General features: G+C 44.1%; 1 protein-coding gene across 1 annotated transcript in view; it reads left to right on the top strand.

The window, feature by feature from the left end:
• The window catches only part of TBL2 (transducin beta like 2), a 77651-nt gene that overhangs the window by 58475 nt on the left and 1972 nt on the right, over nt 1-17204 (top strand). The window contains exons 4-6 of the mRNA XM_030185807.1: nt 9977-10128; nt 10579-10705; nt 14949-15101. Of these exons, the coding sequence (XP_030041667.1) occupies nt 9977-10128; nt 10579-10705; nt 14949-15101 (432 nt within the window). The remainder of the gene's footprint in view (nt 1-9976; nt 10129-10578; nt 10706-14948; nt 15102-17204) is intronic.

Raw genomic sequence — 17204 nt, 5'->3', positions numbered from 1 at the left:
AAGTTACAAGTCATTTAAGAGATTGAGCAATGTAGAGAAATTTGGCAGTCCAGCACCTCAAGCAAGCAAGAAGGGTGGGACTTGTCCAGCTCTGGAACCCAAACTATATTGAAATTGCCCCCCAGGAGCAGAGGAATAGCGCTTTCACCAGATAAGAGTGCCAACATATGTTTATAAAAAGTGATGTCCAATTGGTTAGGAGCATAAATACTGCCCACCAACACAGTGCATCTAGCTGTCGTAGCCTTGCAAAAAATAAAGCGACCCCCAGTATCTTTAGTTACACCTTGTATCTGAGTGGCTACTCCTTTTCTAAATACTATGGCCACCCCTCTCTTCTTTCCCACTGCCGGGGTGGTTACACATTCACCCACCCACCATCTCATCAACTTAGCATGTTCCAAATCATTAAGGTGTGTCTCTTGCAAAGGGGCAACATCCGCTCCAAGGCACTGAAGCTGTTGCAAAACTTTAGAGCGTTTGATGGGGAATGGATGCTCCCTACATTCCAAGTAATAACTTTTACCATAGCAATGAGTCTTGCAGCTTATGTCCCACAATTCTCCAACTAACAAAGAGGGATAAGGGCCATCCTAGCCTGCGACCTCCTCCTCGTAGGTCCAAATAGCAAACAGAAAGTAGCCCCAAGGATCTTAATGCATGAGACCTTGACATTAAGAGCCATTAACCTCCCCCCCCCCCCAGCCTCCCTTCCTTTCCCCCATTCCAAAACCTTTTCCCTGATCCCCAGGTAAGAGTCCGCAATAGAACCGGTTACATCTCAACGCCTTCCCCGACACAAATAGATAATGAACCCCGATTAAACAGCTTGGTTTTGTCTCATAGATACCATTACCAAAGCTATATTCAGGTTACCAGCCAACCAAACACCAATCAACTCTCCACTGTGAAAATATTTCCCCAAGCATACATACATTCCCTCTCCACAACCCAAATACATCAAAGGCTTTCCACCCACTTAGGCGCCCTCCTAATATTCTCAAATTGAAGGGAAAAAATTATTTTGTTCCTTCTTTCCTTTTCATCGTCTTCCTCCTTTCTCCATTCCTTCGTGAAATGAGCGAACACAAAGTCAACATACAGAGTCAGGTCCTCCAAAACAGTCAATCATTCTCTGCTGCACTCCCAGTTTCCACATTAACACTTGCCAGCAAACAGAGACCAGTGCACAAGATCTCATGAAACACCATAGTAGGAGACTCGCCAAAATTTTGTACCCATATAGTGTCTATTGAAGCAGACTCCACAGAAGTTCAGTGATCTGGGCTCTCTCCGCGGGTAGTTGGTAAGTCAAGTGTATTTAAGAACTTTTGCACTTCCACCGATGTGTATATCTTGGTCTTCGCCTGATAGGTTATTCTCATCTTAGCAGAATACTGAAGGGCGAAACGGATTTTGCGGGCAAAAAGCTGTGAGCAGACAGGTGAGAATCTCTGACGTTGTGCCGCCACTGTTGCTGAATAGTCTTGGAAACACAAGACTTCGTGATTCTCATGAAGAAGTTCCTTTACTCCACGTAGAGCTTGCAGGATGGCAGACTTATGGGCAAAATTGAGTAGATGTCATGATGATTGCTCGGGGTCTTGAGGACGCCTTCTGGTGAGGACCCACTCGGTGGGCCCGTTCCACATGCAGCGAGTCCAGTGAAGCCGGAAGCTTTAGTTGTTGAGGCAGCCAGGATTCCAAAAAAACTTGCAGCTTCCGGTCCTCTAGTTCTTCTGTCAAGCCCACAAAACAAAGGTTGTTCCTTCTGGATGTGTTTTCCAGATCCTCGCTCTTATCCTCATATGTGGCCACTAGTTTCTGCAGGTCAGGTTGTACATCCTTTACTTTAGTCACTCTGTCCTCAAGGTCCCCATGCCTCTGTTGGTATGCTGCCAAATCATTACTGAGCTTTTCCATATTACTGTGCATTTGTTCCAGTTTGGAGTCAATAGGACTTAAACATTTGTCCAACAAAGTTTCCATGGCTCCTGTCACCTCGGCTGCCACTTCTGCCCCCCCCCCCCCCAAGACTGATCCTATCGTGGAGGCAACAGGGCTTGTGGGAGCCGCCATTTTGTCTTCATGCAGTCTGGTTTTGTCCTTTTCTTTACAGAGCCCTTTCGCAGCCATGGTCTGTGGTAAAGCAAGCAGCTCATTCCTTATTTATTTATTTATTTATTAGGATTTATTTACCGCCTTTTTGAAGGAATTCACTCAAGGCGGTGTACAGTAAGAATAGATCAAACATTAGTTGGAGGCAATTAGAGCAGTAAAAATGTTCGAACAACAATACAAACTATGGCATGGTATACTACTTGTAATGGCAACACAATATGTACTAGAACATTATAATTGGTAGTGAAGGGTAAGGCAAAGTTGTAACGTATAGATGAGTAAGAAAGTAGGAAGAATTAGAAAGTAAGGTGATTGATTTTGAAGAAAGTTACACGTGAGGTCAGAGAGATGGTTAAATATCTCAGCTAGGGTAGGAATGGATAAACATGTCCTGCTGCAGTATGTGCAGCCCAAGTCAATCCTTGTGTGTGTGAGTGAGACTAACAAGTTAGTTACTTCTTCCGTTGTAGTCTTGTGTTAAGCGGAGTCTTTCAGGCAATACATTCCAGAGTGTGGGGGCTATTCCGAAGAAGGTTTACTTGCGGGTATCACATCGTGTAATGTTTTTGGGAGAGGGTGTAGTTAGTGAAAGTCCTTGGGAGGACCTTAGTGTCCTTGGTGGTGTGTGGAGGATCATCCTATTCTTGAGATACTCTGGGCCATTTCCTTTCAGGCCTTGAAGATCAGACATAGGGTTTTAAATGTAGCCCTGTATTGTACTGGTAGCCAATGAAGTTTTTGCAAAATTAGTGTGATGCGGTCACGTCGCTTGCAACCTTCTATGAGTCTTGCCGCTGCATTCTGAATCAACTGGAGCTGGTGCAGGCCTTTTGTAGTCAGACCATTGTATAGTGCATTGCAGTAATCCAGTCTTGATGTTACCATGGCATGCACAACTGGGATAAGATTTACCTTCTCGATGTAAGGAGAGAGGCAGCGTAGCTCGCAAATAGTAGAAGCAGCTCTTGAAGGTTGCTTGGATTTGGGGAGTCAGAGTAAGTGTTGAGTCTAACTGTATTCCAAGGTTCCTGACTTGTGATTTGAGGGGGAGTTCATACTTCCCAAAAGGGATTTTGATGTCAGGTATGTATCCACTTGTGTTAGGGACCCAGAGAAGCTTGGTTTTACTTGGGTTCAGGCAAAGTTTGTTGTGTTTAGCCCATTCTTGAATTGATGTTAGACAAGTGATCAGTTTATTCAAGGCTGTAGGTAAGTCAGGTTCAGTAGATATGAGTAGCTGCACATCATCCGCATAGATGTAGAACTGAGTGTCCATTGACCGAATCAGCTCAGCTAGTGGCTTGAGGTAGATATTGAACAGCCGCATTGAGCCTGCGATGAGCGGGAAAGCACGGGATACAAATGTAATAAATAAATAAATAAATAGTTGACAGTATTGATCCTTGTGGTACCTCGCAGGTCAGTGTCCATGGTGGTGGTGATTTGCTGCCAATCATTATGGATTGTTGCCTGTCTGATAGATAGGATCTGAACCAAGCAAGTACTGTTCCATTGATACCTGTTTCTGTCAGTCGTGCTAGCAAGATATCATGATCCACAGTGTCAAAAGCTGCTGAGAAATCTAGCAGTACTAACATCGAGGCGAATCCCTTGTCTCGGTTTCTGTGAAGATCATCTAGCAGGGATATGAGGACTGTTTCTGTTCCATAACCGGGTCTGAATCCAGATAGACATGGATCTAGCCAGTTACTCTTTTCTAGCCATTCATTAAGTTGAACACAGACTGTTTGTTCTCTGAGTTTCCCTAGAAACGGGATGTTGGATACTGGCCTGTAACTTTCAAGTTTGTCCTGGTCAAGGTTGTTTTTCTTCATTAGAGGGCAAACCACTGCCCTTTTTAATGCTGTTGGTAATTGCCCATTAGAAAGAGATGTGTTCACAATTTTTGTGGCGCTTTCTATAAGGCCCATACTTGCCTACTGCACTATCTTAAGGTAAAAGTGCTATTATCAGTAGGATTTGCAATGGGGTGCCGGAGCAGAGTTATCAGTGACCACTCCTGATCATGGAGTCATGTGACCTCAAATAACTGCCATGTTAAAACAGCAGTAATTTGCAGCTGATTGCTATGGCACCTTTCCTGTCAGTGCCTGAGCAGTGATTAGCTCAGGTGCTAACAGGAAGGGCCTCTCTTTCTTCTCCCCCTCAAATATTAAAAGAAACTTTCCCTTGTGTCTAATGGCATCCCTCCCTCTCATACCCGCCCAACCTGATCCCCCTCTCCCCCCTATTAAAAAAAAAAAACACTCCCTGGTGTCTTGTGCACCCCCCCCCCCCCCAGACCCCTGTACCTGAAGAGGCCGGAGTGATGCCCACATGCTCCTGCCTCTAGCATGATTATCTACAAAATGGCAACACCCTGTCCAGCACAGGGTATCCTGAGGTGCACTGGATTACCATATAAGGGAAGTTCTCCCTTATATGGGTAAAGTGGCCCCTGCTTGGTAGATTCAGAACGCACCATATGAGGCAAGGTGTCACTGTTTTGAAGATGATGTCACCAGAGGCTGGAACAAGAGGCCATCAATCCTGCCTCTTGAGCTGCAGGGGTCTCGGGGTGGATGGAAGCCATTAGACACCAAGGAGGTTTAGTTTACAGTCGGAGTGGGGGAAGAGAGGGGGCCCACTAGACCACCCAGAGATTTTTTGTTGATAATGGGGGTGGGGGATCAGGAGACCCACTAGATCACTGGGTGTGGTTTTTTTTTTTTTAATTGTTGGGGGATGGGGAGCATCGGGGAGAGGGAGGGAGACCGCTGGAGTCGGGCAGGTGGTTGGGTTGGTGTTTGAGAGGGGCTGCCTCTAGACACCCACTCCTCTCAACCAACACTTCTATGCTGCCCCTGACCTGGTGCAAAGTTTCTTGTGCATAACAAACTAGGAAAATCTCTATATTTTTCCTGCATCACTGCAGGATAACTAACGACCGCATTAACATGCGTTTAAATGCATGTTAATGTGGTCTATGGTGAGGGTTTCTGATGAGTTAACAACTGCATTGAAACCCTTTCTGCATTTCATTGTTAAAACCCATGGTAGCATGCAGGAAGTGTTTTCTGCATGGGCCCCTGAATACCTTAACAGCTTGGGGTAATTCCCCATCTCTTGGTTTTAAATATAGATAAAACTACTGTATACTGGATTTGCGGTGACAAGGTTCCACCAGCACAGGCTCCTATTCAATTAGGAAATCAATCAACACAATACTATGGGGTCTTAATCAAACACTGCCTTTGGTTTGAAGATCAGGTTTCTACTATGGTAAAGAGGGGTTTTAGTACTTTGCTACAACTGCATGATGTCAGATACGTGTTAGATGAAGCAAATTTACACATGCTAATTCATGCCTTCTTAATATCTTGCTTAGACTACGGAAATATACACTACTAGTAAAAAAGGCCCGTTTCTGACACAAATGAAACGGGCGCTAGCAAGGTTTTCCTCGGAGTGTGTATGTTTGGGAGACTGTATGTGAGAGTGAAAGTGTGAGTGTGTGTGTGTGAGAGAGAGAGTGAGTCTGGGTGTGAGTGTGTTTGTGAGAGAGTATGTGTGTGAGAATGAGAGTGTGTGCAAGTGTGTATGTGAGACACAGTGTGAGAGAGAGTGTGTGTGTGTGTGTGTGTGCGAGAGAGAGAGAGAGTGTGTGTGAGACACAGATTCTCTGTGAGAGTGAGTGTATGAGACCAAGCGAGTGTGTGAGTGACTGTGTGGCACATAGAGAGTGAATGTGATACAGTGTGAGACAGAGTGTGTGAGAGTGTGAGTCAGAAAGACATTGTATATGAGAGAGAGAGTGTGAGCCCTGCCCTCCCAATCCATGCCCATCTGTCCCCTGCCCCCTCCATTCATCCTTTTCCAGCAATTCCCCTCTCTCCCTGAGCCCTGCCCTCCCAATCCATGCCCATCCATGCTCCTGTCACCTGCCCCCTCCATTCATCCCTATCCAGCAATTCCCCTCTCTCCCTGAGCCCTGCCCTGCAATCCATATCCATCCATGCCCATCTGTCCCCTCCATTCATCCCTATCCAGTAATTCCCCTCTCTCCCTGAGCCCTGCCCTCCCAATCCATGCCCATCCATGCTCCTCTGTCCCCTGCCCCCTCCATTCATCCCTATCCAGCAATTCCCCTCTCTCCCTGAGCCCTGCCCTGCAATCCATATCCATCCATGCCCATCTGTCCCCTCCATTCATCCCTATCCAGCAATTCCCCTCTCTCCCTGAGCCCTGCCCTCCCAATCCATGCCCATCCATGCTCCTCTGTCCCCTGCCCCCTCCATTCATCCCTTTCCAGCAATTCCCCTCTCTCCCTGAGCCTTGCCCTCCCAATCCATGCCCATCCATGCTCTTCTGTCCCCTGCCCGGGCCCCTCCATTCATCCTTTTCCAGCAATTCCCCTCTCTCCCTTTCATGACCCCCCCTCGCATCCATGCTCCTCTCTCTCCCATGTCCCAGCCTGGCCCGCCCTCTTCTCCCCCTTCGCATCCATGCCCCCCCCCCCTTCGCATCCATGCTGTCGTTTCTCCCCTGCCCTTCCGCTCCCATTGTTCAACTTTACTGCCCACCCTCTTCTCTCCCCCCAACATCCCTTTTTTTTTTCTTTTTAAATTTACCTCCGTGGCGGTTCCGGCAGCGCAGCGTCAGGGAAGGAGGCGGCGCTCCCGACGTCTAGCCTTCCCTTCGCTGTGATCCGCCTTCTTCTGACGTCATCCTTGACGTCAGAAGAAGGCGGAACACAGCGAAGGGAAGGCTAGAGATGTCGGGAGCGCCGCCTCCTTCCCTGACGCTGCGCTGCCGGAACCGCTTGCGTGGGTGCGATCCGTTTTTAAAAAAAAAATTTTCCGCCCTCGACGTCATGACATTTGACGCGAGGGCGGGGCAGAGACGGCTGGCTGGCTTCACACCATGAATCCACGAACCCTACAGCCAGGGAGTGTTTGAGTGACTTCAGAACGTTGTCTTCAGAACGTTCACGGTGCGTTTTATTATATTAGATGCTGGTCTGCCTGCCTTTACCTTTAAACATTTGCAGACTTTGAAGAATACTGCAATTCATTTATTGTGTAAAGCATATAAATTTGATCATGTAATACCTTTGTACCTGTGATTTAATTGGCTGCCTGTTCCTATCGTATCAAATTTAAATTGCTGGTATTGGTACAGAGAACTTTTTATGTAGGGCTGCATGTCAATTAAAATGTGTAATCAGGATTAATCACACGATTAAAGGATTTTTTTTCTCCCCACTACAGCTCCTTGTGAGGCTGGGCAAGTCACTTAAACCTCCATCGCCCAGAACATATCTTTAATCACATGACTAATTGCAATTACAAAATTTAATCAAAATGCAGCCTTAAAAATTTAAAAAGTAATGAAAAAATAAGAAATACAGATTGAAAAATTACTTATTAAAAAATCTAAAACATTATGCAGAATAGCTGTAAACAGCCACAAGCCTACTTTATGATAACCTATCTCCTTATTTAAGATTCTAGGTATTCCTTATGCTCCAACAAGGGCATTGAGATTATTTCACCATAGATTAGTCATTCCTTTTTACTTAATCAAGTGCACTGGATCTGTACATGTGAGAGTGCTTTTTTGACACCTACCCTTTGAAACCAGCTTCCTAAAGAGATCTGCACAATAGAATCTTTGCCAAAACGTTAAAAAAAAAACAGTTGAACATTTTTTTATCCAAGCATTTGGCTCAGCTGATACTTCAAGGAGAGAGGAGGACTGTGAGATATGTTTTTTTAGTAGTCATGTACACTCTTATTTTTTTTTTTAACATATGTTACAGGTCTATCCTATTTTTACTGTGTTGTTCTTTGTAAACCGCTGTGATCACACATGTTGGGTGTGTAATGAGAAGGCACAGCAAATTAGCACAAAGATACTGACCACACATTAACTGTTAATGGGACAGATGAAACAGAGCATTTAATGCCACCCTAAGAGGAACAGCCAACTGCCTTTCACATTATCTATGTGCAATTAACTGGGACCAACTTTTTTTTCTCTGCAGTACTTGCATGGCTAAATGCTGGGAACACCCTCAGCAGTTAGTTGATAAAGGACTTTATATGCTGCCTTTCTTTAAAAACAGAATAATTTACAATCAAAAAAGTTAAGCAGAGGTAGGAATAAAAGAGAGCAAGGAGAGAAGGAAGAGAGATAACCCTGGAGATCCCAGCATAGTCAGCTGTATTCAGTACACGGAAGTCACTCACCCTCAAACACCCAATAATAGAGTGGGGCTCAGATGTAAAAGGCAGAATTATGGGTAATTTTGTGGCGCACTGTAGCTGGAGGAGGATCAAATAGGAGATGATCATAATCTCTTTATATAAAACGCACCTCCAACGTTCGAATGAAGCCTCACTTACCCAACGTTCCAAAAGTGAAGGGGGTGAGATCGCTTTGTGTCTGCCCCGCCCACGCGTCAAACTTGACGTCGAGGGCGGAGCGTCAGGGAAGGAGGCGGCGCTCCTGACATCTCTAGTCTTCCCTTCGCTGTGTTCTGCCTTCTTCTGACGTCAAGGATGACGTCAGAAGAAGGCGGAACACAGCGAAGGGAAGGCTAGACATCGGGAGCGCCGCCTCCTTCCCTGACGCTGCGCTGCCGGAACCGCCACGGTGGTAAATTTAAAAAGAAAAAAAAAAACAAAAAGAGATGTTGGGGGGAGAGAAGAGGGTGGGCAGTAAAGTTGAACAATGGGAGCAGGAGGACAGGGGAGAAACGACAGCATGGATGTGAAGGGGGGGGGGGAGAAGAGGCCGGGCCAGGCTGGGACATGGGAGAGAGAGGAGCATGGATGCGAGGGGGGGGACATGGAAGGGAGACAGGGGAATTGCTGGAAAAGGATGAATGGAGGGGGCAGGGGACAGATGGGCATGGATTGGGAGGGCAAGGCTCACACTCTCTCTCATATACAATGTCTTTCTGACTCACACTCTCACACACTCTGTCTCACACTGTATCACATTCACTCTCTATGTGCCACACAGTCACTCACACACTCGCTTGGTCTCATATACTCACTCTCACAGAGAATCTGTGTCTCACACACACTCTCTCTCGCACACACACACACACTCTCTCTCACACTGTGTCTCACATACACACTTGCACACACTCTCATTCTCACACACACACACTCTCACAAACACACTCACACCCAGACTCACTCTCTCTCTCACACACACACACTCACACTTTCACTCTGTCTCTCACACAGTCACTCTCATATACACTCTCCCAAACATACACACTCCGAGGAAAACCTTGCTAGCGCCCGTTTCATTTGTGTCAGAAACGGGCCTTTTTTACTAGTGAGAGCATAATAGTCGAGGAGTATGAGGAATAAGAACAGTGGAAAGCTGTACAGGTTGAGAAGTCTTCATGGCCTTTAGAAGTAAGTAGCAGTACTTTTAATTTTATTCTTTAAGCTACAGGTAGCCAGTGACACCCCATGACACAAGGAGAAACATAATCAGATAGTCTATAGAAGAGACAAATGCCTGTGTTCTGAATAAATTGAAGCCACCTGAGCGAAGTTAGTCGTGTACTATTGTAAACAGTATTACAGTAATTTAATTGGCTAGTTACCAAAGCATGCATTAAGGTAAGCAGTGCATCCCTTTCTAGCAAAGGTTTGAGACCCCTAAATTGGCAAAAAGCATGAAAGCAAGATTTAACAGATGTTGAAATTTGCAAATCAACGGTCAAAGCAATCTACAGAATCTTAGCAACAATTGCCACATCGTAGCACAACTTAGTAAATAAGGCCCTGGTTTGAATATGGGAGCTGCTAATTTTTCTTATTTTAATTAGAGCCTTCATAACCTGCCTGGCAAATGGTGAGACAATCCGGGTATTTAAAATGATCAAAAAAGAGGATGGCAGCTTCACGTTCTCTGCAGCACCTGAAGATTTCCCCAGGAGGCACAAGGCACCCATTATCAACATTGGAATAGCAGAAACAGGTACACATGACTGTAAGGAAATGACTTCCCTGTCTCCTTTGCACCCCAGATCATACTGGGTCAGACCAAAGGTCCATCTAGCCCAGTATACTGTTTCTAACATTGGCCAAGAATTTAAGGAGTGCCTTGCTCTCATAATTGTTTAATTATCTGTTAGTTGTATCACTAGCAGACTTGACAGTAATTTAAATGTATTATTTTAGAAACTGTTTAGCTTTTTTAATAGTTTAAAATAACAGTGAAAACAACCCTCTATTTTTCAGAGTATTCTGAATAGAGAGCAAACACCCTCCTGTAGCCTACCTCTCCTTCCATTATATCTTTGTGTTCAGAGCCTTTGGTGTTGGATATTGTATGAGTTTGGGGTCAGTGGTTCAAACTTTTTTCGCTTGCTTCCTTTATACCATAATATAAGCTTACACATATTTTGGTTTTGTTCCTCTCTGCTAGGGAAGTTCATCATGACAGCCTCTAGTGACACGAGTATCCTTATATGGGATCTGAAGGGAGAGGCACTAGGCAGTATTAATACCAATCAGATGACAAATGCCTATGCTGCTGTGTCTCCATGTGGGAGGTATGTACACACCACTGACAGAACTGGGTTGACATTAACAGCGATGGCCTTGATTGTACCGACAGCACTTGTCACCTTGACAAAAAGATTCATATCATCGCATTTCTTTATAAAAGAGAGTTTAGTGTAGCAGAAGGTGATGCCTTGAATACCTTCATTATATGCACTGGTCCCTTCTGTTCAGAAAATAAACATGAACCTGGCCTTTCAAGAGATTTTCTGTTAGTGTCCACATACTCCTTCAATGTTGGGTCCAAGAACCTTGGGGTACTCGATGAAATTATCAAACGGCCTGGCTGTGAACATCATAACAAAAACAGAATACCTACATAATCCCAACTCCTGACCAGACACCAACCATGACCCCAAAAAGGTGGGCAACTAAGAAAGAGAAAATAATGTGGACTTTTGAACAATGTTTTGTTGAATATTTGGCTAAATGTACCCACTTAAATTTTGTATAGTAGATTTAAGATTGTTACTTGTGTTACTACTACTACTACTACTTAACATTTCTAGAGCGCTACTAGGGTTACGCAGCGCTGTACAATTTAACAAAGAGAGACAGTCCCTGCTCAAAGAGCTTACAATCTAATAGACAAGTGAACGGTCGGTCCGATAGGGGCAGTCAAATTGGGGCAGTCTGGATTCACTGAACGGTAAGGGTTAGGTGCCGAACGCAGCATTGAAGAGGTGGGCTTTAAGCAAAGACTTGAAGACGGGCAGGGAGGGGGCTTGGCGTAAGGGTTCAGGAAGGTTGTTCCAAGCATAGGGTGAGGCGAGGCAGAATGAGCGGAGCCTGGAGTTGGCGGTGGTGGAGAAGGGCACTGAGAGGAGGGATTTATCCTGTGAGCGGAGGTTACGGGCGGGAACGTAAGGGGAGATGAGGGTAGAGAGGTAGTGAGGGGCAGCAGACTGAGTGCATTTGTAGGTAAGAAGGAGAAGCTTGAATTGAATGCGGTATCCGATCGGAAGCCAGTGAAGTGACCGGAGGAGAGGGGTGATATGAGTATATTGGTTCTGGCGGAATATGAGACGTGCAGCAGAGTTCTGAACAGACTGAAGGGGGGATAGATGGCTAAGTGGGAGGCCAGTAAGGAGTAGGTTGCAGTAGTCAAGGCGAGAGGTAATGAGAGCGTGGACGAGAGTTCGGGTGGTGTGTTCAGAGAGGAAAGGGCGAATTTTGCTGATGTTAAAGAGGAAGAAGCGACAGGTCTTGGCTATCTGCTGGATATGCGCAGAGAAGGAGAGAGAGGAGTCAAAGATGACTCCGAGGTTGCGGGCAGATGAGACGGGGAGGATGAGGGTGTTATCAACTGAGATAGAAAGTGGAGGAAGAGGAGAAGTGGGTTTTGGTGGAAAGACGATAAGCTCGGTCTTGGACATGTTCAGTTTCAGGTGGCGGTTGGACATTCAGGCAGCAATGTCGGATAAGCAGGCCCGATACCTTTGCCTGGGTCTCCGCAGTGATGTCTGGTGTGGAGAGATACAGTTGGGTGTCATCAGCATAGAGATGATACTGGAAACCATGAGATGAGATCAGGGAGCCCAGGGAAGAGGTGTAGATTACACACTGTTGTCCATGCAAAATTCATCCAGGGAGCTCTGAATATTTCGCTGTCAAGCTAAACCTAAATAACTCAACCCACCCACTTTATACCTTGTCAGATTTGTGTGGTGGCAATTTTACCCACATAGAATTAGCCAGATAATTGGGGAAAACTTTGATCTGTTAAGATTTTCCAGGCAAACCCTTGATTTTAGCTGGGTAATCTGAATGTCTTTCTATTTTTTTATATATATGCTAGATCTAATGCCTTTTGTTGCTATTAACATCACTAGTGAAACAACATCAGTTTGTCCTCTTAAGGCTGCATAAAAAGTACCAATAAATAAAGCTGAAGTATTTAATTTACAGGATTTTCACAGGAGTATGAATACCATGAAAGAGATGGCAAAAAAAAACAAACCATGTCTTGTTAGTTTCATCTTCTTCTAAGATTATCAGGTGGTAGGTTTAAAGCAAACAAAAGTACTTCTTAGTCTATGGAGGCAAATACTATAATTGGATTTTAAAAGGGAAGAATGATCAACAAGCTACTTACACAAAAAATTGTTTTGTCTAATTGTGGCTGATCCCTGCTCTTTGTCCCCCTATTGAGACTTTTAGCAATATCGCATAAGATTTATTTCAGTGGCAATTCTCAAAAGTGTGGAGGAGTGGCCTAGTGGTTAGGGTGGTGGACTTTGGTCCTGGGGAACTGAGGAACTGAGTTTGATTCCCGGCACAGGCAGCTCCTTGTGACTCTGGGCAAGTCACTTAACCCTCCATTGCCTGCCGCATTGAGCCTGCCATGAGTGGGAAAGCGTGGGGTACAAATGTAACAAAAAAAAAAAATTTATGTAAACAGCTTATGAGCTGGGTAAACAGGATGAAAATTGCCCACCCTGTGTGTGAGTAAAAGTACACACATTGTTTCACACTGTACGTATTTTAACTGCATTTTCACAGAGGTATTCCTGAGACGATATTAGGTTAGAGAAAGCAACAAATGCATAGTTTTAAAGGGAAAAAGTCTATGCAGAAGAAGCAGATGTGCAGACACGTTCTGCAGGTGTTTTTCAATGTGAAAGTGCATGCACAAATGCACAGTTTGGAAAGGTTTCCCATACATATTCTGTAGAGGAGTGTGGTAGCCGTGTTAGTCCACTCTTAAGGTTATCAATAGAAATCAAACAAAATAAAACATGGAAAAGAAAATAAGATGATACCTTTTTTATTGGACATAACTTAATACATTTCTTGATTAGCTTTCGAAGGTTGCCCTTCTTCGTCAGATCGGAAATAAGCAACCAAAATATCTTCTTCCAAATGAGATATCGCACATTCCAGTCACCCAGCTTTGGACCATTTCTACCTGTTCAACTACCTTCCCCTCCCCCTGCAATACAACTACCTCTCTTCAGATCTCCACCTCCCACAACCTCCAGATTAAGAAGTCTCTGTATCCTGAACATCTATCTGTGAGTAAATTATCTGTGATTTATTCAATAAAAGAGACTTCATAAAATAATAGAGACTTCAGGTGATTGCTGTGCCAGGGTTATACTCCATCATATTGGGGCTTCTAATTACCAAGCTCCAAGAGTCATGACAGCACATTTGCTTATTTCCGATCTGACGAAGAAGGGCAACCTTCGAAAGCTAATCAAGAAATGTATTAAGTTATGTCCAATAAAAAAGGTATCATCTTATTTTCTTTTCCATGTTTTATTTTGTTTGATTTCTATTGATAACCATACATATTCCAAAATCATGACTACCCGAAACTGATTCTTCCTTCCATGGTTTTCCTCTTACCCTTTGTTTTTCTCTGAAGGTCTCTATCCTAGTGTGCTTTCTGATTTGATAAAAGCTTGTCCTTGTGACTCTGGGCAAGTCACTTAACCCTCCATTGCCCTTGGTACAAAATAAGTACCTGAATATATGTAAACTGCTTTGAATGTAGTTGCAAAAACCTCAGAAAGGCGGTATATCAAGTCCCATTTCCCTTTCCCCCTTTCCCTTATGACATCACAATATCAGAAGTGAGCCAAGTATCGGGCAATCAAGTCATTGTGACATCACTGATGAGGTTGGCTCTTATTGGTGGAATGAATGGAGGAGTAGCCTAGTGGTTAGTGCAGTAGACTTTGATCCTGGGGAACTGTATTGGGCAATCAAGCCATTGTGACATCACTGATGAGGTTGGCTCTTATTGGTGGAATGAATGGAGGAGTAGCCTAGTGGTTGTGCAGTAGACTTTGATCTTGGGGAACTGAGTTTCATTCCCACTGCAGCTCCTTGTGACTGTGGGCAAGTTACTTAACCCTCCATTGCCCCTGGTACAAAATAAGTACCTGAATATATGTAAACTGCTTTGAATGTAGTTGCAAAAACCTCAGAAAGGCGGTATATCAAGTCCCATTTCCCCTTGTCGTAGCCCAGCTCACTGCCTCAGCATGGAGAAGAGGTATTAAAACAAGTCAAGCATATAGCATCAGACTCCATGAGCTTTTCTTCTCATTACAGCTGTTTACACATGCAGCCAGTAGGCTGACAATTGAGACTCCCCAACATAACTTATTGCCTGCTAACTCAAGCTGGCCGTGCCCACATGGTAGACCAAGGAAGTAGAATCAGAACCCCTATCTTTTTGCATGATAGTTCCTGAGCCATTGTCTGTTCTGTTGCTGCTGTTAGGTTTGTGGCATCCTGTGGTTTCACTCCAGATGTGAAGGTGTGGGAGGTGTGCTTCAGTAAAGCAGGGGACTTCCGCGAGGTTGCCAGGGCATTTGATCTGAAAGGGCATTCTGCGGGAGTGTACTCCTTTTCCTTCTCCAATGATTCCAGAAGGTAAGACTGGCTGCTGTCTTGATAAAAGATATTTTTGCAGTTGCTGTTTTTTGATCTGAGACATATATTTTTCCTCATGAAAAATGTAAGACCTAAAACCTAGAGAGACAAAGCGGGGTTCACACTCTCCACAGCAATTGAACACAACAGAAATAGGGTGGAGAGGGCCCAATGTCAAGAGATCAGTCACCACACACAAGGGTAAGATGCTCCAAAAAACTTTAATCAGGACCCAACACGGTCCGTGTTTCGGCTATATCAGCCTTCCTCAGGGGTCTACAAAATTATAAACACATATATCAACATCTATAAAAAATTCATGTACATTTTACTAAACAAACATATATTAATATGATTCTTAAAACAATTTAAAAATATATAAAAAAAAAATAATAATAATTTAAAAACATCACAGATATAATAAAAACAAATATATGGCAGTATATATTAAAGAGACTAAATAAGAACCCATGGTGTACGGACCTCCTCCCACTGGTTGGAAATGGAGCATTTGACCCAGGGAATGTTCATCTGAGATTTATAAAGTGGGCACAGGAAGGGGTGGTATTAGTGGCAGATGTCTTGCAAGAAACGGGGAAGATTATATCCAGGGAGGCCTTAGAGGACATGGTGGGAGTAGAGAATGTGGCATGGTATGACTATTATCAGCTCCATAGTTATATTGAGCACTTACATAGAGAAAGATGTGATAGAGGGATACATGAGCTACTGGTGAATTTGTTTTTGCCTCAGGGAAGAGAGCAGACTTCGGTGTCAATACTATATAAACAGTTAAGTATGATTGCCCCACACCGAAGTTATGAGGCAGTGGCTCAGCGGTGGTCTGAGGATTTAAGGGTGGAGATATAGTCCAGTCACTGAAGGAGATTGTACATAAAGCGCTTAGTGCCAGACATAGGGAGATACAATTTAGAATCATTCTGAGAGCATATTTCTCGCCCATACAGGCCTATCACGCAGGTAGACTGCAAGCACCACATTGTAATAAATGTAACTTTCAGAGAGCAACACTATACCATATGTTTTGGGGATGCCCAGTTATTAAGAAGTTTTGGGGCCCAGTACTGGAATTCTGTGAGGCGCTGCTGCATAAGAAGATTGGGCTTACGCCTAAAAATGTAGTGCTGGGACTGGGGGGAAGTAGGTCAAACATGCGGGGCAAGGAAAGCCTATTCATATATAAGGCACTCATTATTGGGAAACAATGTATTTTACAATATTGGACTCAGCATATAGGACCATCCTTCTGGCAGTGGAGGAGCTTGCTTCATTCCCTGGTGCGGATGGAAGCACATGCTATGAACCGTAGTCCTAGAAGTCAACAACGGTTCTGGGAAGTCTGGGAGCCGTACGTGCAGGCTCTATCAGGCAGAGCTCGGAGCCTGTTGGTAAACTCACTCACGTGGTAGATGGAAGGAGAGGATGATCGACTTCCTGTTTTGGAGGGAGGGGGTAGGGATTGCTGGGAGGGAGGGTTGAAGGGTAGGAGGTCCTGATGTTTAGAGTTAGGGGAATTGAGTTGGTAAAGGGCATTATGAGGAATTTTTTTTGGGGGGGAAGGATGACCTGTATGCCTATGTGGAAATATGTTGATGTGACTGGGAGATAGTTGATAGTTGACATTGTTATACTGCAATATGTGATGGATGTAAAGGGAATGAGTACACAATAACAAGGTGTAGGGGGGATGGGGTGGGGAGAGGGAGGGGAACTTACAGTTAAAGTTTGATGACACTTTAGTCAAAGGTTTGCTTAAGAAGACAGAGATTTGTATTAACATTTATTGATCTTTACATGTATTAAACTGTGACATCAATAAAAAGTTAAAACATAATAAAAACAAAACAGTACATAACGTATGTTGTAATAATCTATTTATCTATTTTTCTATATAACTTCTTTATGTCCCATTTATTACTTTCTAATATTATGTTTCTCTCAAATTGATCTGCATATTAAAAGATATTCTAGAATTTTCATTAATTTTAATGAATATAGACACACATACGTGGCTCCCTCAGAGGTGGTCTGCTAGGCAGTTTAGAATGCACTGACGTCAGTGATGTCACTGACAGCTGATTC

This window comes from Microcaecilia unicolor, chromosome 13 (genome assembly GCF_901765095.1).
Source record: "Microcaecilia unicolor chromosome 13, aMicUni1.1, whole genome shotgun sequence".
Taxonomy (NCBI): domain Eukaryota; kingdom Metazoa; phylum Chordata; class Amphibia; order Gymnophiona; family Siphonopidae; genus Microcaecilia; species Microcaecilia unicolor.
The sequence above is the reverse complement of the archived record's forward strand: the minus strand, read 5'-3'. Positions and strand labels throughout refer to the sequence as shown.